This window comes from Tauraco erythrolophus, chromosome 17 (genome assembly GCF_009769465.1).
Source record: "Tauraco erythrolophus isolate bTauEry1 chromosome 17, bTauEry1.pri, whole genome shotgun sequence".
In the NCBI taxonomy this organism is placed as follows: Eukaryota; Metazoa; Chordata; class Aves; order Musophagiformes; family Musophagidae; genus Tauraco; species Tauraco erythrolophus.
In genome coordinates, this window is record NC_141481.1 from 9,756,617 (window position 1) to 9,779,834 (window position 23,218).

Here is a 23,218-nt window from a genome sequence, read left to right on the forward strand (position 1 = left end):
AGTTTTGGACCTTCCATTGCTCATAGACTTCTCTCCTTGCAAAGGCTCTGACCTTCTCCTGGTTAGAAATGAAGGAGCACAGCTACTTCTGGGCGCTACTTTTGGCAGTGAGAACAACTCTTCCTCGTGATCACTTTGTCCATCAGTGATCAGCTACCGATGGACTGGGAACTAGAAACCCAAGTCAGAAGGCTTAAAAAAATTTCTATCACCAGTTCTGCTCCAAAGCCACGTTTACAGTAAGCCAGGAGACAGAATACTCCCTGTCAGCCCAGGTTTCTCCACACATTTTCTCTTGATTTATCTGGTCCCAAGAAGTTACCTTTGGCCTTGCTACCTGCCTGTCTGTAATGACATTAATTACCTATGACCTTCCCATCTACCTCAGCAAAGGTGACCTCTTCCTCCTCAAATGTAAACCATGACCTTTACTGCATTGTTACTGAATAAAGAAAAACGCATCCGCTTAGGAAACAAGCAACCTTCTCCCCAGCAGTGTTTTCTTGCAGTGCTATCATTTCCATTACATCCAGATTCAAGGCAGGATCTCTAAGCCCAGAGACCCTTCCATGGGAGCCTACCTTCCTCCTCTCTTGCTACAGAAACCATCGTAGATGTTCGCATAGTTCAGTGTTTAAATTTGGGTTCCCCTCATCACATACACTTTTAAATTTTCTTTTCCCATTTCCTTCTCCCTCCCAACTCACTTTCCTCTTTCTTTCTTGGTGAAGTGGCTTTATTTTCTCTCAAGCAAGGCTTCTGCTTCTACTAAATATTTTGTAATCAACTTCTACACAATGCCTGGCAAGAGGGTAGGAAACGCTTTAAAAAAGAGCCCTTGCAGGTGTCACTGGAGCTGTACGGAGGTACTACGCAGGTTCACAGGTGCTTCTTACAAAAGCAGAAATACTGAGGCCTCCAAGAACTCCACACGTGAACCGAGTGGAAAAGAGGAGCCAGGAAGAAATCTTGCAGCTCTTTGTGAAGGCTAAGTACAGTCTGGATAGTAACCTCTGACCGAACACCAAATTTTACCACATTCCGTAGCTATGCCAGAACTACGTTACAGGATTTATTACAAACCTCTGGCTCCTGGACGGCAGACTTTCAGAGAAGTCCCAGCAATGTCTTGCTGGCACCTCCCATCACAGTTTCACAAGAAGCTGGAGGCTTTGGGCATCCTCGGGGGTTTGTTGGGTCAGCAAACCCCTTGTCTGCCCGCTGTCCCGGCCGCTGGCAGCACACAGAGTAAGCTGTGCTCGGGGGCAAGTCTCTCCGGTTGTTTAACAGACTCATGGCATGCTGCCATAGGCAGGGCACACTATTTTCACTATATTCAGTGCTGCATGACTTCATATCTGTGCTATCTCCAGAAAAACTTGGGCATCTATCTGGATGACAAATGCTATATATGATAAAAGCGACTTTTTTTTTAACCGTGGAGCATTCTTTCCGCTCTCTGAGGTACTATACTTTCATCCAAGCCAGGAAACTGGTTCTTTATAGGTGCCTGCGCTGACTTTAGTAGTGCAGAGCATTTACCATCAAAGGCCACACTGCTGCTGAATCAGGACACATGAAGACTTCAAGGTATTTTCCCCTTGGAGCTGGGCTGCCAAATCTATTGGCATCATTGTAATGTAAAAGGGTTTTATAGGCTCTGCCCACCAAACACTGTCAGTTCTGAAGTACAGGAGGTCCCAACTTGGCTATACTCTTTTAGGAAAACAGGTATATTTAGCAGCCTCACCTCGTCACTATAGTGCTGGGCTGGGACAAAGGGATATGGATGATAAGGAAGGAAATCAAAGTAAGCTCTATTTAAACTACCAGCTTATCCAGTCTTAATATACTATTCAGGTCCCAGATTGGTCTAGATGTCTTGCAGTAGAGAAACTAGCACCATAAAAACAATAACGATAATAACTAGCTGAGAGGTGAGGGGATGGCCCGAGGAGGCACTGCCCTTCAGCTGCGGAGTCAGCACGGGAAGGCAGGCCGGCTCTGAGCAGGTCAGGCCAAGCAGCTCCCAAGGACTGCTGCTAATAACACGCGTCCTGTGTGCTACTTTCCATATCATTTGTGTTTTGCACATTAAAGTTATGCAACTTTTCTGATGCAGGTAGCAGTAGGGAATGATTTCTTCCCTCGTCAAGAACGTGGCCATCTCTGGAGTGAATAGAGGACAGAACTTCATCAGTGCAGCAAAACACCAGAGGCAAAGACAAGCTCTTTATAAACGTCAGAAGAAATTGGGATATGCAGAAAGCAATTACTGTAGTGAAATACAGGCAGGGCACAAAGAGCAGGCTAACGTCCTGCTCTTACGACAAGTCCCTTAAAGTTTGAAGACAGCAGATGCCCTGGGCCTTCACTTTGCTTCTTGAAGGCAATTCTTTCAGTAAAACTGAAGGGGAACTGGCATGCTAAACATCGTTGAGAGAAGTGTCACCTAATGAACCCTTCCTCTGCTTTAGAAGGAGGCATTACATGACCAAAGAAGAGCCGTCCTCTATGCGCTCACCTGGCGCAACCTTGTTTGACCAGCGAGATGCTGGAGCCATCAGCACAAAGTGAGATGTGGATGCTGCGCTGGCACGTGTGCACCCACCAACAACTAAGGTCACAGAAAAATCCTTCATGAGGTGGACTCAGGTTTCATTTGCAGGTGCAGTCCTCACCACGTGTGGATTTCCTACACACAGATGGTAGGAAGCACCAAGGCTTCCAAGCACCAACAGCTCAGCCAACTGTGGATGGAGAATGGCAACTTTTAAATTCCATCTGCTCCTTTTTTGTCACCTTCTGTACTCAGAAACACATTCATCAGAAGCACAGGCATGCTGGGACAGTGACAAATTTTACCATCTCTGGCTTGTCACTTCAACAAGATTAGATTATTTTAATATTAATTCATTACCCAATTTAATTCCAATTAATTACGTTTTTACAAGGCCCTGACATGGCAGTGATGCTGGAGACAGCCTCTGCTAAATGTCAGATGCAGCATCTTTTTTAGGGTCCCCCTTTTCCTACTTTTCCCCAACGAGAGAAAAAGGACACTGAAATCATTGAGATGGATGAGTAGCTTTCCTTTTTGGTGGGATTATGCTCAGGAAAACAGTTTACTTCCAAAATTCTCCACAGATGGTTGAAATCAGATGGTTGATTTCCCCATCTTCTTTCCTGGTAGGGGTGCCAGCCTGTCTCTCAACCGAAAAAATATTAAAAGCACTTTTCCTCTTTCTCATAGGGAGAGGCTGCATGAAAGAAGGGAATACTCCACTGTACCTATAGGATAGCAACAAATCATGACAGCTCATGGAAAATTCACATTACTGTGTTCTTTAGTCAGGACCCAGCTTCCACGGGTCATCTCGTTCCTACCTTCGAACATAGCACCCTTAAGGTAAGAGCATAAATGGAAATAATCAGCACCTGAAGCATCCCCATTTCTACCTACGCTTTGCTACAATACCCAAGTCATTGTTTCCGTCAGTTCCTCATTAGGTGCTACCTACCTATTTGCTTGCAACTAAGACCAAACTCCATCTCTAGCAGTGCCAGAAAAGAAAAATCAAAAGGTCCAGCAGGACCAGAGAAGACAAAAAGGAAGATCTAAACAGAAATGGCCTGGAGAGAAACAGGAGAAAACAGGAAAAGTTATGGAGCTGGAAGAAAAAAAGAAGATGCAGCCTGAAATACAAAAAGGTGTGTGTGAGGGGAGAAAGGTGTGAAAAGAAGGGAAAGAGTAATGCAGAACTGGAACAGATTCCGAGTCTGGGCAGTGATGCCCCGTGCCACCTTTCCAAAGCTGTTACAATCTGCATCCCTGTCTCGGAGACAGGAGGACTCGGAGCCTCTCCCCAGATGGCAGCAGCCTGACCTTGGTGCACTCTCCTCTTATACACCCAGAGCCGGGCAGCCACCGGGAGAGAAACAAAACACCCATAAAGTTACAGCCCATTCCCGTAATGCGGCTGCCACAGCTCTGCCCCCATTAATACCGCACAACCCTGCGTGCAAATTTATATTTTGAAAAAGGACGGCGTGTTGTTACAGCTCACATTGTTCAAACCTCTCCTCTGCCACAGCCCTGGTACCCATTTTAATAGAGACTATTACGGCATAAATGAGAGGAAAGGACCACTGAACTACGTGGCAAGTTGCCAGTTGTGCTGCAGCCTCCAGTGGTTATGCTCAAAGAGATTTAAAGTCCAGCATACCTTGATTTTTAATAGAGTCACATTTAATGAGCTTTAACGTCCACAGTAATAATTTCCTTATTACCTAGCCAGGAGTCGGAACCATGATCGGAAAAAACGTGCTGCACTCAAGTCCAACAAACGAATTTAATAACGGCCAATACATTATTATCGAAACCATCAACATCATTGTCCTTAATGCCTTTTTTTTGGTTGGTATAATTATGATTCTTTGAACCTTAAGTGTAATTGTTGCAGATCACATAAGCTTGCTGAACACAGCAAACCTGACTGGCTAGAGGCCACCCAAATCCCTCACCTCTGCCAATAAGCATTCAGGGTATATGACAAAACGGGACAATAAAATCTCACATTTACCTCTATCTGTCAAAAGGCAAAATGCAAACTTACCTATGACCTTTGTTGTCTTCCCAGGTTTCATCCACCCTTTTCCTACTCTGTCCTTGGTCTCCCTTCATCCCACTGAACTCTGAAACGAGGGATGTCTCACCTCAAAAGCTCAGAGGGTTGAATTTGCCTCTTGCATGTGTCATACGAGCGATATGGATAAACAGACATATGGGTATTGCAGCTGACAGAAAGGGGTGCAAGAAAACTTCTGATTCTTGTTATTTTTGTATAGAAACAGTTCCACAAACCTCACTGAAACCTGCTCCCTTATTCTGCACAATAACCCTCCCTCCCCAAGGCAGCCAATTGCACAGTGACAAACAGAGCAGAGGGAGTTTCTGCCACATGCCCCCCATTTCACACCTTCAAATATACTAAAACGGGAGGCATATGGCAGCCGTTCCCGTGGGCAGAGCTGTTGAGATCCTAAGTAAACAGCCAAAGCTGGATCTTCCATTTCTATCCAGAAAGAGACAGTGTAAGTTTTCCAGCCACACGAATCCACGTTGCTAAACCACTCCTGGAACAGCTGTTGCACCCGCGCTGTGGATGCTGCGTGGGCTAAGCAGGATAGAGTCAGTGGAAACATGGATGCAGCTTGCACAGAGCGCTTGAGAAGCTGTCCCCGCACCCACCAGGAGCTCTGCCCTGCCTCAGCCACGAGGCTAAATCTGGCATTCCTCTGGCTAACTGAAAGCCAGCTCAGATACACCTGCTAACCCTGCAGTCATTGCCATAACACCCTCAGCATCTCTTGCACATCCTAATACACAGTCTGCATCCTCAGACCACACTGCTGAACGCTCCCGCAGCAGGAAGGAGGGTTTAGGACTATTAATGAGAATGTTCCCCATGCAAGGCAGTGATGCACACAAGGACATAAAATACAGGAAAAACCCAAGATCTCCCCATATAACCTGGCTTACCACACACATGCCCTGGTCTCAAAGACAGTCATCTACAGGGCTGCTCCGTCCTTCACTCACAGCTCTTTCTCCCATTTTGTTTACGTGAACCACTTCCATATGCACTAACGGGCACTCCGAGAATGCAGAGGGCCCTCCTGTGACTGTGATAAACGACATCGAAGTGTTTCCCACCCTGCTAGACTCTGCAACTGATGCTCTCTCCCATTTGAGTCGGTGACCAGAAGTCAGAATGATGTAGTACAGGACTGGGGGAAAAGGAGAAAAAGCATCACACATATGTGAGGCTGGAAACACCCTGAAACCCAGTGAGCTCTTTGCTTTCCTGTTGAAATCAAAGGCAGAAGAGGAAAACAGCTTTAAAAATGCATCCCTTATAAGATAAAGACAAACCTGGTAACACCCCAGCACAGAAGCACCTCACAAACAGCTAAAAGCAGCTGTGTGAAAAGCAGCGGAATAGTAATTATGAATAACAAATCACAGGAGGCATACACGAGAAACACATTCCCCCAGAAGAAATGGTCTAATTACTGGAGATGATACCTCAGGGGTTCACTCATCAGCGGCAGAGACACAGTTGACCCACCTCTGGATCCTCTCTGTCCCTGCCTGGCACTCTCCCCTGGGGCACGAGGGGCACGGTCAGCCCCGGGGATCTGCGGCGTTGGATGTGTTGGGATACTTCAGGGCACAACGGACAAGGACACTGGGCAGCAGCATCTGCTGTAGTTTAAAAACCAGTGCATTTTGAATTCAAATCACAATGCAAGAACTATCTGCAAGAACTCTGCTCAAATCTCACCGGGGTCTTAGACTGGAAGCTCCTACAGGCGATGGCAGCCTCCCCGCAACGTTCAGGAAGCGTTTTAATGCTTATGCATTTGTTAGAGCATCCACTAACAACAGTGACAAACTGTCATTGTACCTCTGACATCCAGTCAGCTCTTCACTTTATAAACCGCCCCATCTACACTTCTCACCGTCGTATTTTTAAGGCTATATAGCACCATAATCCACCATGAGATGCTGGAACAAACACGTTCGTAGCAGTAATAAAGTACTATTGTTTGAGCAATGGGAAAGCAAACAAGCTACTTTCAGAGAATTTTGGTGTCATAACAATGAAAGATATTCTCTTCTGTGTATTTTCTTTAAACTATGGCTCTGCTGTTTTGTGGGTCTGGAGTCTCCAGCACACATGGCCTTTGAGGAAAGCTCTGCCCTCTTAGCCTCATTCGAGAGAGGATCCTGACCTCCGGACACTGACCACGTCTGTGCTGCTGGAGCAGGTTAGCTCCACGTGGACCTTCAGCTCTCTTTTATTTTTCCCTTCTCTAACACAAACGTTGGAGGGCAAGGTACATGCGAGAGAGTTACAGCAGGAAGATCTCTTGGGCTCTGCAGCATGACTCGACTCTGCCTGGTCCCCTTGCAGTGCTGTAGGTGATGGGTCACGTTTTATTGATATCCTTACCTTGATTACAGAGGCTGAGAGCACGTCTGGAGGTGCTGACTTTGGGGTTACTGTACTAAAAGTCTCGTTCAGGTATGTGAAGGGAAGACAGACTATAGTGGAGGAGAGCCATAGATTCTGTGAAATGTATTAGCTCGGTGAAAGATGTACTCTATTTTCATGGAGTATTGAATGTAGCTGTGATTAATGGGGCACATATACACTGATAAACAATATTAATTTGTTTTAAGCCAGGTCTGAAAAGATTTCAACTACTTGCCTCCCTGCAGCTATGAAAGTTATTTCCTGCTGTCTGTACTACCTCAAAGGCTAAACCAGCCCTGAAAGGAAGGAAATATTTCCTTTACTCCATCGGCAGCACCAGCCTAAGAAGGCTGCTGTATTGGTATTTCATTTATCATAAGCAAATGATATGGATTATTATTACTTATCCTTACCACCTACCCTCTATACCATACTGCCACAGGATTGCCACCACACATTAACTCTCTCCTGCATCAACCCAGCTTTTTTCATTTTCCTTATAACTGTTCCATCAAGCACACGGTCTGCAACGTCTCCATCTGCTTCTGCAGTTGGTTCCTCTGGCAGTACGGATGAGTAAGTGCATCTTCATGACCAGAAGCCAGCAGCCTACCTGCAATTTCTTGTGGGGACTGAAAACTCCCAACTCCTTCCAAATTCCCAGGATGGAGCCGCCTCCTTCGAGCACCCTCACCAGCTCCCTCAGCCTTTCGCACTCCTCCTGGAGCTGCTGCTGCTCCTCCTTGCGCTGCTGCTTGGCCAAGCTCGCTGGGTTCATGCTGAAATGAAGAACTTTGGTTCTGCTGGGGTCATAGTCACCCTGTGTGGCAGAAACAACAGGAGCAAATTGAGTAACTGATCCAAACTCCAAGTCCACCCAACCTGTACCAGTCTTTGTGTGAAGATAAAAAATGTTACAGCAGAAAAAGGGACATTTATGCAATGATAATGTTTTATTCCAACAGTTGAAGCCAGCCAAACCCAGTGTTGCTTCTTCTCTTGGTACTCTCTCTTTCAAAAAAAACCCACAACCAACCACAAAAAAAAAACCACTCAACAGACCTTGCTCCCTGGCTGACACCTCCACAGTTAAATTTAACTTCAGAAATGAAGTTTTACAGCTGTATTTTAAACCTTTTGATAGCAGGAAATCATAACAAACCCACAGATATACCCTTTAACTACAGCAGGACACTCAATACCAGCCTAATTTATTACTTGTAGGAGCCAGTAACGTCCATATGACTCCAATGGTGGAGTCGTTAGGAAGTTGTATCAGCTCATCCCAAGCAAGTAAACAGATATTTCATTTTATACTTTTTTCCTCAGAGGTGAATTGTATTTACAGCCGTTTAAATAGCCAGTCAAGTCCTAAGATTGTAAATCAATATTCTTTCAAAGTGAGAGGAAAACACGGATGTTACATTTGTGATTTTAGAGAGACAATTTTCATATAAACACAGAAAGCCTCACGACCATAAAGTAGCAAAGCATGTGCTAACGCTGGCTTCCACGGCACTCTGCCCAGCTGAAACCTTATAGCACCGCCTGCATAAAAAGACATTTTATATGGTAATATTTTTCCTTCAATTAAATCTCAGGACCTGAAGTGATTTTGTAAACATTAATTAACCCTCAAGAGCAGCATGAGGTAGGTATTATCCCAGTCTTATCATTTCATTTTCATTAATGATTTGCTAGAACTTTATGTGGGTTTTTTTCATGCAAACCAGAGCAGAGACTGAGCAACTTCAGCCTGAACTGCTGGTCACTGCTGGTAAGAGATCCCAGAAGATCCCATTCCCAAACATCTTTTATTGAAAATACTCCATCTACATACTGTAAAGCACCTCTACCCACAGCAGGGAGAGAACTGCTGAAACTCGCCACACCAGAGCTTGGCAGCAGATGCAGCACTGGTTCAAAATGGGTTTGACAAATTCATGGACAACAGTTCCATAACTGGAAACTGCCAGGGGAGCGGAAGGGCACAACCTCCGCGTCTTTGGCTACTGGGACAGTGCTGGGGAGTGTGGCCAGGTTTGTGGGCTCTTCCAAAAGAGTATCTTCCATCACCGCAGTCAGAGAAGCTCCTCTGGGCTGGATGGACCATGGGTAAGGGTCAATTGGGCACTTTTTATGTTCACATGTGATACTTGCTACGTCTTGCAGCTGTTCCAGCGCCCTCTTGCAGGAACCATCCTGAAACTCTCCTTTAAAACCTTACTTTCTAGACGTCAGCTGGGCAGGAGAAGGCAGCTGGAGGAGGTGTGCTCACCTGCAGAGACGCAGGTGCCCATGAGCAGTGTCTGGGTCCCGGTCCGGCGGCGCAGCCAGCGACGCGCAGGGGCTGTGGTGCTCGCAGCTCCTCTGCAGTCCCCAAGGCTGGCTGCCCCTCTGCCAGCTGGCTCCCAGGGCCATGCCAGGCAGATGGGCCCCACCATGGAGGAGAAGCAGCCAAAGCTGACGCTGGCAGGACGCCAGCAGTTATGCAGGCAAAGGGGAAGCACAACGTAGAGCTGGGAGAAGATACGTGGAGTGAACTCCAAAAGCACTTCTGGTCAAGAGAGGTCCACATGCTGGTGAATATGAGCTTAATGCCTTCTTGACTCCACCACTGAAAATATCCTTTAAAACCACACAACTGGAAACCTTGACTTCCAGTGCGACTGGCATGGAAAGCATCAATGTACCTAGAAACATTGGTGGGGAGGAACCCCGTAACACAGAAGGACATGGGAACCCCCAAAGGGCTGCTCTGACCCAAGGAGCTCACTCCAGAGAACTAAGGAAACTTAAGGCATGGAAACCTCGGACACCCTTCAAAGCTGTGCAGGTTCCCTGCAGTCAGAGTTCATGGTCTTCAAGGCCTTGGCCAAGTGCCAGGCAGGTGATGCACGTTCTCCCACCATCCAAGCCTTGTGGTGCTCAGGAGACCTATGGGAGCACCTGGGAGGGCAGCACCATCCTGCAGCCCCACAGCAATGGGGCTTCGTGACCCCATTTCAACAGAGAGGTTGAGACAAACAGCTTGGACTTCACAGACAGGCCAGTAGGACCAAGAGAAGAAACAATCCCACTGACAGCCTCAGCCAGGAGAAACTTAGGAGAGAACTGAAGGATCGAGATTCCCATGCAGCAGCTCGGAAACATTGAACAGGGAGAGCATGAAGACAGCTGTAACATCAGCTTTTAGATATATTCTCCCCAGCAACATGCTGGTGTTTACAAACCTGTTTCTGCACCCAGCTAACTTCTCGTGCTCTTTGCATTTCAGGACTCTTCCAGACAGGTCAGGGCACTCCTCACTCCTCTGCTTGCCTTTCAAGGGAAGAGATTCGACTCCAAAGTTTGCGATGGGATTTATGCTGGCTGGCAGAAGGATGCTCTAAAAACTGGAGCTGCAGAGCCCGCACCTCCCTGCGCAGCCTGGCACCGTGGTGTTCCTGCCCAGCCGTGAAGGGCGGCTCTGGCCCCGTCTCCCTCGCCGGCCGCAGCGCCAAGGGCAGGCAGAGATCACCCCTCCTCGCCCCGGCTGCCACCACCACGCCGGCTCCACCGCGCAGCGATCGCCTGCGCTCTCGTACTGCACCGTCCCTGCAGACGCTCACGCAAAGGCACGAGACAGCACAAGGATCTCGGTGTGCATGGAGGGAAGTCCTGCAAACCTGGAGACTGCTGCTACCTTCTTGCCAGGACCGCTTTAACCCATGCTGCACTACTCTGTTTATTTTGCAGGTTATTCACTTTTTAAAAACATTTCTCCAGCCTTTCTGTAAAGCCCTGCAAGAAGCTTTGGCTCCTATAGCTGTTTCAGCCCATTTATCCTTTCTTTTTATAACATGCACCCTTGAAAAATCATTCTCTAAAACTCAGCACTAGGACTCAGCGTTACTTTCGGGGCTGCACTTCAGTCTGAAGCTACACTGAGACAGGCGAATCTCTTAAAAACCCACTGCGATACGAAGGCTGTGGCAGAATCCATCTCATTCAACATTTCTGGGAGATCACTAACATATTTGCTATGCTACTCACATTTTTGGGCTAGGGGCAGTAGCTTTCTTTTTATTCTACACAGCACACATCAAACCAGCACATTTCTCCCTACAGCTAAAATATTAGTGCTGCTGGTTTATATTATAGTAATGCCTAAAGAAACCAAGTGAGACAGGGATCCCCATGTGCTAGGTCCTGTACAAACCCCACAGGAAACTACTACTTAAAGCCCAAAAAAACAGACAACAAAGCCTGAAGATGTGATATGTGAGGGGAGCAGAGGTATGGAAAGATGCAGTCTCCAGTTTGAGGCTACTTAGCAGCATCGTGGCAGAAACGAAAAGAAAACACGTCTTCAGAGATGGTCCTCCTCACCACTGGACCATGCAGTTGCACCAAGCAGAGCGTTACTTAAGTCTCTGGGAAATTTACTGACATCCTATGGATTTTCAAATTAACGGAGGAAGCTTTCCATGGAAACGGTGCAGACCAGAGCCAATTTCTGATGAAAGAGATCAGTTGCATGTGGATGTAATACCAGAGAGCCAAAATGGTATCAAAACTTCAATCGTTTGGAGTGTTTTTCCAAATTTCTGAAGGTTGGCTCTAGGAAGAGTCATGGCTGGAAACTGCTAAGTATAATAGACAGCAAAGCAGCATTAAAAATCTCACTAGCATGTGAAGGAAATGAAACCTTAATGCTGGTAAGAAATCAGGGACTGAAGAAGGCAAACAACCTCCTCTTGGAATCCCTTTAGCTCTCGAAAACGTAAATTGCTGTTTTTCTCTGTCAACTGCTCTTCTCCCTCCCAATAAATTAGTCTTACTACTGATCAGAATTTTGTCCTTTCAGCTCTACAACAGAAGCCTTGAAAATGGTGTTTCAGGTGCTGGGAGAAAAGATCTAAATAGATTTGCCCATTCAGAAAATCGTTTCTAATCTAGGGCCACTGATGAGGAAGGCCAAACAGTGGTATCAAAGGTGTGGTACAGAAGAGATGGCCACACTCTTTGAACAGGAGCTGGGACTCCCAAAACAACTGCCCAGGAGCAGCTCCAGATGCTGCTTCTGTGCTGAACCAACACATGCAAGGAGGTATCGCTTAACTGAGTTAAAAAGCATCTTGAGACAAATGGTAATGTATCCCTGGCTTCTCCAAGAAGCATGAAAAGTGTGCTTCAGGTTTGGAAAATGGCTTGAATGTGAGAATTGACCAAATCCACTTAAGCTCATGGTGCCTTTATATAGAAATATGAGACATTTGGGGGACGTAAACAATATATGACCTGTAGACAGTCCCTTTGTTGGAAAGCCACTCTGTCCCCAGTTTATTCAGTAGATAACTTGGTAGATCATTCTGCTCATCAGCACATCATGCCCACTGTCTCGGAGAGTGAAAATGATACATTACTGCTAGTTTCTCAGCAGCACCCTCTCTTTACCCCTATTTTTCCCAATACTTTAAAAATTGGAAATCGTAGAGATGCTGAAGAGTAAATAACTTGAAGTAGAGAGAACTGCTGGCATTCATTGATTCCTCTTTCAAGGAATAACACTGAGCCAGTAATTCAGATTTGTCAGAAAAATGTACACAGAGCTTCAATTTAGGAGGAAGCAATAAATACCTTGATTGATTGCAACCAAGTCTGGTTGACACTTAGCAGTACAGTGAATTATTCATTCCTGGAAAGTAAGATGCTAACTAGCTGACTTGGTGCTTAAGGCAGCAAAACCATTTTTGTGTTCTCAGAAGGGCACCGGACATTTTGCAGAGATGATTTGTTGACTCCACATGTTAATATGTTCTACGATTTGTGAAATAATGTTGTTCTGATGCATTATCCTCAGCCTCCCAGACACATGCTCCGGGGTACGCACAAGGGAAACTCATAGACCACTGAGAAGAACCATCCCACCGCTTCTGTCCCAATCGCGCAGTCATTATGCGAGACAGCCACCGCAGATGCAGCACACAAATATTGTCTCAATGCAATATGTTCTAAGCACACACTGGGAGATGACAGAACTACTTAGTAAGACTGGCTATCAATTATCTTTCTGACAAAAGACTGGAAAAGACAATTTGCAATAGGGCCAATTTCCCATCTAGAACAGAGGTAACAAGCTCAAGTCAGATGCTGCTGCCTTCCTTTCCACTTCCATCTCCCAGCTTGAAAAAAACCACCCTGAGGAGATAACTGTGGTGATGCTATGTGTCATTTTTTAAAACTATATTATGGGCAAACAGTCAGTATATTGGTCTACATTGAAATTATAGCTCAAAAACTTCCTAAGTAATCTCCCCATTAGGGAAGAATCAGTCAAGTTATGAAGCAATGAATGAAGACAGGATTGCTTTAATCTCTGAAAAACAGAAACTTTTCCTTTAGAAGAGGAGTTGTTTAGAAGAACAATGAAAGCTGCCAGTGACAGCACGTTGAAAAGGGCTGAACTTATTCTGGCATCTCCCCTCCTGGTTGTTTGAAAACTGCACAGTCCCCATTCAGGGATGTCTTTCTCCAGGAGTTACAAAAGCTTTTCTCTCTACTTGACTCACTTTCACAGGCCCACAGGTAAGAATAAAGTACTTTAAACCATGTGGACTACTTTACATTTGATGAAACACTCAGTGCTTAGCAATTCCATTTAAGATCTATTCATCTACTGCGGATATTTCTAATCAGAAGGTAGAACTGGTAGCAAAGGGAATAGTCTCGACGACTGTTGTGAATATGTTTATCTAACATCACTAATGAATTTAAAGAAGTTCGTACATCCCAAGGAGGCAATGACTGTCAGGGTACAATGTCAGCAAGCACTGTCAAGGATTTTCAACTAACTTCATATCCTCACAGGTTCCTCCTGTTTAATGCATTTGAAAGCAAAGAAGTCAAAACCCACAGATGAGGCTGACATACACTTAAGTGCCTTATTTTTTCACAGTCTTCATGTCTATCAACCTTAAAAGATTGTGGTTTCTGAGCAGCACAATAAATTCTGGCAGAGCATATGGACAGCTGAGTTTAATCGCTACTCGCTTGCGATACAACAGATTGTGCTTGCCCCTGCTGAGAAAAGGCTGACGATTGGAAGCTCTTCAAGGAAAGGACCATTTCTTCTTTGCGCGACTCTCGCACATAGTGAGTGCCACCCAAATACAAGCTATACACACTGCTGCTTTCTTAGCTAAGGAATTTGTTTCCATGCTGATTTCTTAAGAGAAAAATCTCCAAGGTTTCCAGACTGGGACGTATTATTCAATACCAGTGAACTTAAATAGAAACAACCTAAGGAGCTTAGTAGATTGCATCAGCTGTAAAGAAATAATGGGTCAATAGTTACCTTGGAAGAACAAGGTAAAGACTGCATCTATCTGTAGGAGACAGATGGGAAAGTTTCTTAAATACAGATATAAAACATAAAGCATCGATTGGGGGGTGGTGGAAGGGGAACGTTTGAAAACGATCCAGCTGGCCAAGGAATGCTCCTGCTTCCATTTGGTACCTCTTGTAGGCAAAAAGTAGCTTAAACCGTGAACACTAACACACAGCAGATAATTTGAGTATATGTGTGTGGTCAATGTCCAACATTGAACTTTTGAACTCTTGAGCAGAAGATACTACTTGCTCACTGCAAGCACAGCCTGGTTGTAGATTTTGGTAAGACCTGGACTAAAACGTGGCACATCCTGAATCCTCCAAAGACAGAGAGACACGAGACAGAAACACTGCTTAGGAGGCTGATCGATGATTTGTACTATTTAGATGGGGAAAACCAGGGGCCTGGGGTTCCAGAAAGAAAGGTGATGCTAAAAAGAGAGATTCCTAAAAAGAGAAGTGGTTCCAGAAAGAAGAGGACCTGCAAAGAAGAAGGTGACAATCCTGCTTGGAGGAAAGATGCTCAAAGTGGAGGAAGACCCTGGAGATCAGAGAGACGCACAGGGTTGATGGTGAGGGGATGCTCAGGGGCCTTGGCCATTAAGGACTGTGACCGGTGACTGTGAGCAGAGAGGACTTTCTGCCCAACCTTCCTTTTGTGACAAAATGCTACCCAAGCCTTTTGTCTCGTCTCTCGCTGTGTCAGGCTCCAGCTACTAAATTCTTGCAAAACCCAAGTTTCTGATGTTTGCACTGCTCGAAGGGCTGACGCTGCTTTTGGGGACCAGCAAGCTTATTCTTGGGATTCAGTGCCTCCTCCTGATCACGGATTCCTTACACAGTTCAAGCTGCAACAGAAATGCACTCGGTTCCCAAGGCTTCAGGATTCTGGAATTACTGGCTCGCTTTTCCAAAAACGTGGTATTTGTGAGTAAACACAGCCACACACACGGGCTTTGCACACAGCTAATAAATACCCTGTTGCTTTTACTGAATTATGAAAGCAGAGAAGTCACAAATCATTAGAAGTCATCTTTGAATGTATTTCTCTTCAGCTTGTAGTTAATGCTATAGCATTTACGTCAAGAACTGTCTGCTGTTAGGCCTGCCTCAATGCCTCTTGGAAATTTTACTGAAAGATGGAGAACAAAAAGACAGTAGGAAGGGAAAATTGAAATTTATCACCTGAAAGGCGCATGCAAAGTCCTCATCTATAGCTCTTGTTGCAGCTTGTTGCAGTAGCTTATTAACTAGAGTCAGTCTGGCTATACAGGTGAGCAGCGTCTTCTAGTCTATCTTTATTTTATTTTTACTTTAACAGCCTTTTTTTTTTTTTTTAAATCATTTTGGTTACTCAGCTCTCTCCTACAAAAGAATACTTTCTGCACCCAGTACAAGGCAGTCTCAGAAAGCTTAATCCTACCTCAGGACATGCCATTTTAATGGAAATTCTGTTTCTTAGTTTTGTTCTTTTTGTTTCTTAGCTCAGGCTTGTTAAAGTGATTAGAGTAAAGCCCAAAGTAAACCGCATCCCAGAGAACTCCCTCTATACCCAGCGCACAAGGCGCAGCACGATGGCCAGCCCCGGCTCCCTCTGTGACAGAAGATAACCACACCAAGGGATCTTTAAAGCTCTTGGAACAGGAGCTGCACTAACAAAAACAGATTGCAAAGATGAGACAAAGCAAGCTAACAAATAAGCAACAACAACCACCTGCTCCTCATAGCTTTGCTGATATGCACACACTCGGAATCAGAAACAGTTGAGGGGGGAAAAAAAAAAACCTCAGAAGGTGCTGGATGTTGGGCAAAGTCTCACTTGTTCTTACCAGGTCTCATGCTGGTTCCCTACCTTCTTACCCCCATTTCTCTCTCCGTCATCTTTGTGCATACATCTGCAGGACGCACAACCTGAAACCTGGCAGCAAAATTCACTTGGGCAACCTTTTCATCTTCCTCTTAGCCAGTTCTTAGTCCAATTCCTGCTACTTCTTCCCTAAAACAGGAAGACACCTCTCCTTGCCCCAGTGATGTGACCTCTCGTCCATACACCTTGATTCAGGCAACCCTTCTTCTGTGGCCTCCTGAACACCCACATTAGCCACTTCCAGACCAGCCAAGGTGAAGATAATGTGTGTTAGTCTGAGTTATGCCTCTTCATCCCAAATAACTCCTCCATAGTTCCCATCTGCACATCAGATTTCAGATCCTTACCCTCACATGCAACAACATGACTAATCCCACGTCACCTTCCCCACTCCATCAGCAATGCCACCTCCAACACCTGGATCAGCTGCTCCTCCCGCAAAGACTTCCACAGAGCTTTTTCTTTTCCTTCCTGAGCCGAACTGTCACAGTACACGTACTCATTGATATTCCTCCCTATGGCCCTCTTTTACCACAGCATCTACAGCAAATTAGCAATGAGACAGAGCCGGTTGGAGTTAGGATGTATCGCAGGCAAAAAAGCTCTAATCACCCTAATCACACTGCTCTAACACCAGACCATATCTTTTGGTATGACACGTAACACATTTCGGGCACTGCTGCAATACGAGTAATAAAATAAAATGTCTCACCAGTGGCGCTGAACCCTTCAGGTACAGTTTTAAAAAGGAGATCTTTTCTCTATACCCACTTTCAAATGCATTATCCCCTGGAGGATGCAAGGCTATAATTTGCATTGAGTGAGGCATTCAGATGAGGTCTGGGATGCAAACAAACGTGACCAGAAGGTTAAGAGTCAGGACAGCAAGATATGGAATGGCCTGGAGTTGTGATAATCTAGAAGAAAAAATCCATTCAAACGTTCGCTGTCCTTTTCAATTCCTGCTCCTCCTTTTACTGAGATTGAAGAAAATCACAGTCTGCTCTAGGACAGTTTGTTACCACCCAGAGATTTGAATTCCAGGGTCTCTACACTAGGTTTTCCAAGTCAAGGATGCCTGTCATTCCAGAGAACAAAGTCCATAAAAAGTTGCTATTATTTACACTCTGGTAGCATGCAGAGGAGACCTGTGATGGTTCAAAAGCCTCTGATAAAGACACTGAACAAAAAAAGCAGGTAAGTTCCAAAAACAGCCCCAAAGAGCTTCTAGTTTGAGTTATAAAAAAAATCTTTTTCAGAGATAAGACTTAACTTCATGGTGAAAAATGCTGGCTCTCATAGATCTAAATTTCAAAAAAACGTTTTATCAAATTTCCCATACAAATTAAGTCACCTTTGGTTAAGAATACTGTTGAGAAATGTCAGACTAAGCCTAGTTTTTCCAGATAAGTACACATAGTCTATAAAAAAACCAATTAACTACTTCTTTGCTGCTCTTTTTTCTTACTGTGCATGCAACACACATATACAGATACTGTACAAATAGATCAGAAAGAAGGTATTTGAAGTGAGGGTTTCTGTTGCATTTACTCCAATCCAGATACTGAATTACTCAAAGCTCTCCCTCCCAACAATGCTCTAGAAGTCTTGCTTTAATGTCTCCGTTATTCTGTGTCTCCTTGGAAAGCTCTACTCCGGGATGAATTCAGATGGGATTTCAAGGGGAGATCCCAGAGGAGAAAGCAGCAGGAACAGGCTGTGCGAGCCTGGGACCCTCTGTATGCAAACAGGAAGGGAAGAGGCAGAGTGAAGTATGATACCAAAGGTCCCTCTTCCAAGACTTTATAATGGAAAGCAAAACTGTAATGCAAAAAGATTTTCCAGTTAACATATCTAATTAGCAAAGAGCAAAACCTCTAGGGTTAATTTTTTTTTTAGATCGTATCTTATATAAAAAGAAACATGAATAATTAAAAATTATGCAAAATGCCACTGCCTTCATGATCTGCCGTGATGGCAGGACGCATCAAAGTTCAGCTGAGACTATACAAGCCCGAAAAGCAAGGGACAAGAAGAGCTGTCAGTCACGTCATGCATTCATACAGCAAACACACTGCATAGGCTGGTTGCTGAGGTCAACCGCGATGGCATTAACAGCAACGCTGAAACTTCCTAAAGGCTTCAAGTACACCAGGACGTTTTGATCCTGTAATCTGATACATACAGAAGTACTATCACACGTCCTTGCACGTGTAACTCCGACCTGGCAGGGCACAAAGCAAACCCTGAACAGCTCCACTGCCTTTCAGTGGATGAACGTGCATCCTCGGTCTCAGATGCATCGCAGTGAACCCGCCGTCGTTAACAGATTCCCGGCCTCGAGCTGGAAGCAGTTGTGCTTAAAGAGCAAGTCAAGTTGCCTTTCACATCGTATGGGAACTGCGAGAGGCACAAATGCTTTGGAGGACTGATTTCTGACAGTCTCCTCGGGCAGTGTCTGAGTGGGTTTTATAGCAAACGTGCTCCAGGTGAAACAAGCTCCACCGTAGCCTCCCACTGTGAGAGGTTATCGCGTCCCACACTGCTCCTGCTTTGGCCAAGCAGAAGATAAAACCGAGGAAAACTAAATGTGTTCCTGCAACACACTGAGGGGAAGAAAAGCTAGAGAAGAATTGCCAATTTTTACTTCTTTTGTCACAGTCACTTCTCAGCGATGCGGTGTTTGTCTTGGCACAACTTGCCCCTGGAGAGAGCTCATCTTCCCCAACACCACCTCAACGTCCAACCAGGTACCAGGAGGAAATTCTCTAGTAATGGATAATTTGTTAGAGGGAGAAGTGAGAGAGCAAGTAGGGAGCTTACAACATCTCAGAAAACACATATATGTACATACCTTTCTTAATTATCCACGTAGCTACCTACATTATTCACCAGAGTCACTGCAGTTTCACTTGGATGTGTTGAATATGCAGAACCCTCTTTTGTTTGCTCTGCTCTTTCACAAGTAAGAGACTTGAAGTATCTAAAACATCCAAATATCGATTCAGAGGGTACATTCGCTTCCAGCTCCTCAGGGCAAATAGGCAAATGTTTGAATTTCCCTTCCTTTTCACCATTTGATCAGGTTACTGACTTTATTTAAGCAAGTTATAGGATCCCTGGTGAAAAGAGCTCTTTTCCCCTTCTCCAGGAGCATGGAAGAGGTCTCCCCCATCTCCTTGTTCCTCCCTGACCAGTGATGACTGCCTTTTGGTCCCAGGTTTCCTTACCTGGGACCTGGAATCTGCTCGCTTGGTCTCTGAAGAAGGGAGTTGCTTTGTGTCCTTGTATTCCTTGAACATTAAAAGTTTTCACAGACTTGGGATTAACAAACACTAAAGAGGTCCCAGGCAGTGAAAACAGGGCTGTCACGGAGCAGCTTGCTGCGCATACAAAGAAACCCTCGACTAGAAGAGTCAGCAATGCAAGGAGAATTAAAAAGCACAGTTAAATAACCCTAAATCCTCATGCATATTTATAAACTACATCACATCGAAACTAAATCAATACTCCTCACTAGTTACATATGGCCTGAGAAAGTAAAAGCTGGTAACTTGTTTTCGCTTTACCCATTGTAATAATGAGACCTGGAAAGTCTCCGTAGGGGAATAAATTCCTGGGCTGCGAAGGGGAGTCGCAAGCTGTAACGTAGCAGGGTAGGACGGAGCAGAGGGGAGAGGAGGGGCAGCCATCCACCCCGTGTGGATGGCACAAGGGATCCACCTGAGCCGTGTCTGCAGAGGAAAGTTTCAGTTTAAACCCTTCTACTCCCATGACAAAGAGAAAAACATTTCTGGCATGATTTGATTTATGCTGCACCTCTGTAGGTGACATAAGCTCCATGTCCCCCCCCCACTTCATACTCCATGAGCTGTGTGAGGCTGTCATGTGGGAGACTATAGCAGCACAACCATCTGCTTAAAAACGCTTTCTTGGCTTACACTGGGGGAACATACATCTTAGTTGCCTGCAAAGCTTCAACTACTATTCATCCATTTTTTCCTTAAATGCAATTCGAACCAAAAATATGGGAAAATGCTTAGGAACGTCACACTGGGATCACTGGCCCATTAGCAAAATGACTCTGTCAACATACTAAACCTGCCTTATATCAATTCATCTCCAACAGCACATCTTCTTTATTCAAGCTTAGACTGCTACAAAGTTGAGCCAAAACCAATTTGAATCTATCTTGAAATATATTTGGTAGACACAAAATTGTCTGGACATCAGCGCACGACTTAATGGTCTGAAATAAAACTGTCCTTTCTCCTGTTTTGATTTTATTTCACCAGTTTTACTTCACCATGCTAATGGACTGGAGAGCAACAAGCACATTTTGCACAGAGATGTGAAGGAGCAATGATTTCAAATTTTACTGCCAGGTTTTCCCAGAATTATGACTGCCAGGTCAACCTATAAACTGTTAAGACCCTACAAAACCTCACTCAAAACACGGTACTTCCTGCTGTATAAAATTCAGGCTTTGATTTTTATCATCACTTTCCGCATCGTCAACATGAGTCACAACATTTTTATGAAGGAAAATTGTGAATGAGGAGAAACTCTAGTTTTCTAGTGTTTCTCAGTGGGAAAGCAGTTCTCCAGCCTTCGTATAACAAACCACCGAGGAGAAGACAGCTCAGCCTTACACAACAGCTATCACAACACGCTCTTGCACTGCGGTACGTACTTCTTTCCCATTAAGTTTTAGTCAGCCAACACATGCACAACTCAGAAACACGGACTAGCTGCAGTTGAGAAGGCATCCTTTCAACTTTATTTGAGCAAACCTGAAAGACAGCCTTTGCAGACTTCGCTAACTACAGACTTTCAGACAGCATCTTTCTGCACGCAACCACACTGACCTTCAGGGGTCAGATCACATTTGCCACGGAGGAACACATTTTTCCTTCGTTAGACTTTTGTAGCAATTACCTGGTCGTTTTTCATATTTCAGTTACTGTTTTGTTTTTAATGCAGTTTTCATACCTTAAAATTACTGCTACTTCAGCTGCAATCTTCAGTGGTACAGAGGTTTTCCGAGGGAGCTAAAGGCATTTATTCCGAGTTACTTTCACAGGCAGAACACCCAAATAGTCTTTGATGCATCTGAGATGTACTGATAGAAACCAGGGAGTTTCTGCCTGAAACTGATACTAAGTAGTAGATTTGCACCTCAGAATCCATCTGCCTGAACCAGCAAAAAGTGGCCGCAAGAATTATAAAAATCTTACTTGCATAAATTTACACATTTTTATCCTCCAGCAGGTCAACAGCGAAAAAAAGGATCAAGAGACATGATAAGGGGAAAAGCACATTTGATGTTAGTGATTTCAGAAAAAAATATTATTTTCTGTAATCACTGTGAAAGGAGTACAAATCTCTGCCATCGTCTTGCTTAACAGAGCTCAACAATGCTTACATTTCACTTGAGAGGAAATATCTGTTTCCGTTATTTCAGCCCACTCAATCACTCCTCCTCTACTTTCTTCTCCAACTTAAAGCCTTGAATGGATGAATTCACTTACTGAAGTTCCCAAATTACTAATCACCCATTGGCAGTATTGATCTGCACATTTCGCATTTACTGCAGTCGGAATGAGACAGCACTGGCTGCTGAATAGACTGTGAAGACCGAAAAATGAGATTAACCAGCTAGCCTCCTACAGATCAAGTTATCTGCTGCCTTGTTCACTTTTCATGAAGCTTCCAGAATGCACCAAACTGAATCCCGTTAACTCACAAGAGGGGACTGATACATAACTCCATTAGAAGAAGAGATCGGAAAAAGCAAGTAACACAATTTCATGGAAAACAGGTCTTGTCAAATAGACTCGAAGAGATTTCAAGTCTAGTAATTAAGATAACTGTGTTGACATAACAGAATTGGAATTCTGTAAAATATTTGCCTCGGTATCAAAATCATGTTTTCTTTTAAAACTAGCATGATGCAAAGTCAGACTACGGCAGTTTTTAAATAGCCTAAAAGTTGATGGACTAATAGTGATGTTTCCCAGTTACTTCCAATAAGAATTGCTTCTTTGACCAATCGTATGCAGCATACATTCTCTAAGATACGTAAGAAAATAATAAATCCTTACTAAAATATGCAGATAACACAAAGGCAGAATTGTAGCAAACAACAAAGCCCACAAAGATAGCTTAAAAATCTGATTGTGCTGGGCACAATCATTCCACATGAATTCAAATGCACCATGAGGCATCCAGAAGTGCAGAATATAGTCTCAGGTATACAACACAGCAGGTACTTTCTGGAAGACAATGTCTGCGAGGAGGGCTTTTGGCCATGGTTAGTAACTGTGGGTTACCTCCAATCTAATGCTGTGGGGAGAAAAAAAAGAACCACGAGAATCTTTACGTACCTACGAGTAGGTCTACAGAAACAGTATTGTCTCTGAATGCAGCATTGATGAGACCACTACAGTGACAATGCACCCAGGTGAGGTGTCCATGTATGAGAGGGTTGTTGAAAATTAAGGAAAGTCATGAGAAGATTTCCATGAATGATTCATGGTCTGGAAAACACATCTTACAATGAGAAATGAATGGAAATCAAACAATTTCATTTACTGTGGAGAAGGGTGAAGCAATTTGATCGGGGTCTTCGGTGGAAATCTGATACTAGGTAGTTTTTTAATCTAGCAAACAAAAGCACAGCGAGAACCCAATAGCTCACGGTGAAGTCAGCGAACTGGAAATAATATATATTTTTAATAGGGATGACTAACCAGGGAAACCAATACATTGTCTATTGCTTAGTATCTTTAAATCAATATTTGATTAGGTCTTATTAAAAAGAGGCTGTGGAGCAACCACAAGTCACTGGGTAGAGAGTTCTCTCAAAACTGTATTTTTTGTGCCATATAGCAGATCAGACTAAATGGGTATTCTTTTTGGACATAAACCTCTT

At 44.4% G+C, this 23,218-nt stretch overlaps 1 protein-coding gene across 1 annotated transcript in view; it reads right to left on the reverse strand.

The window, feature by feature from the left end:
* MAD1L1 (mitotic arrest deficient 1 like 1) overlaps positions 1–23,218 on the reverse strand; it is a 384,548-nt gene that overhangs the window by 119,787 nt on the left and 241,543 nt on the right. Inside the window, 2 exon segments of the mRNA XM_086622170.1 lie at positions 7,657–7,710; positions 7,713–7,863. Of these exon segments, the coding sequence (XP_086478296.1) occupies positions 7,657–7,710; positions 7,713–7,863 (205 nt within the window).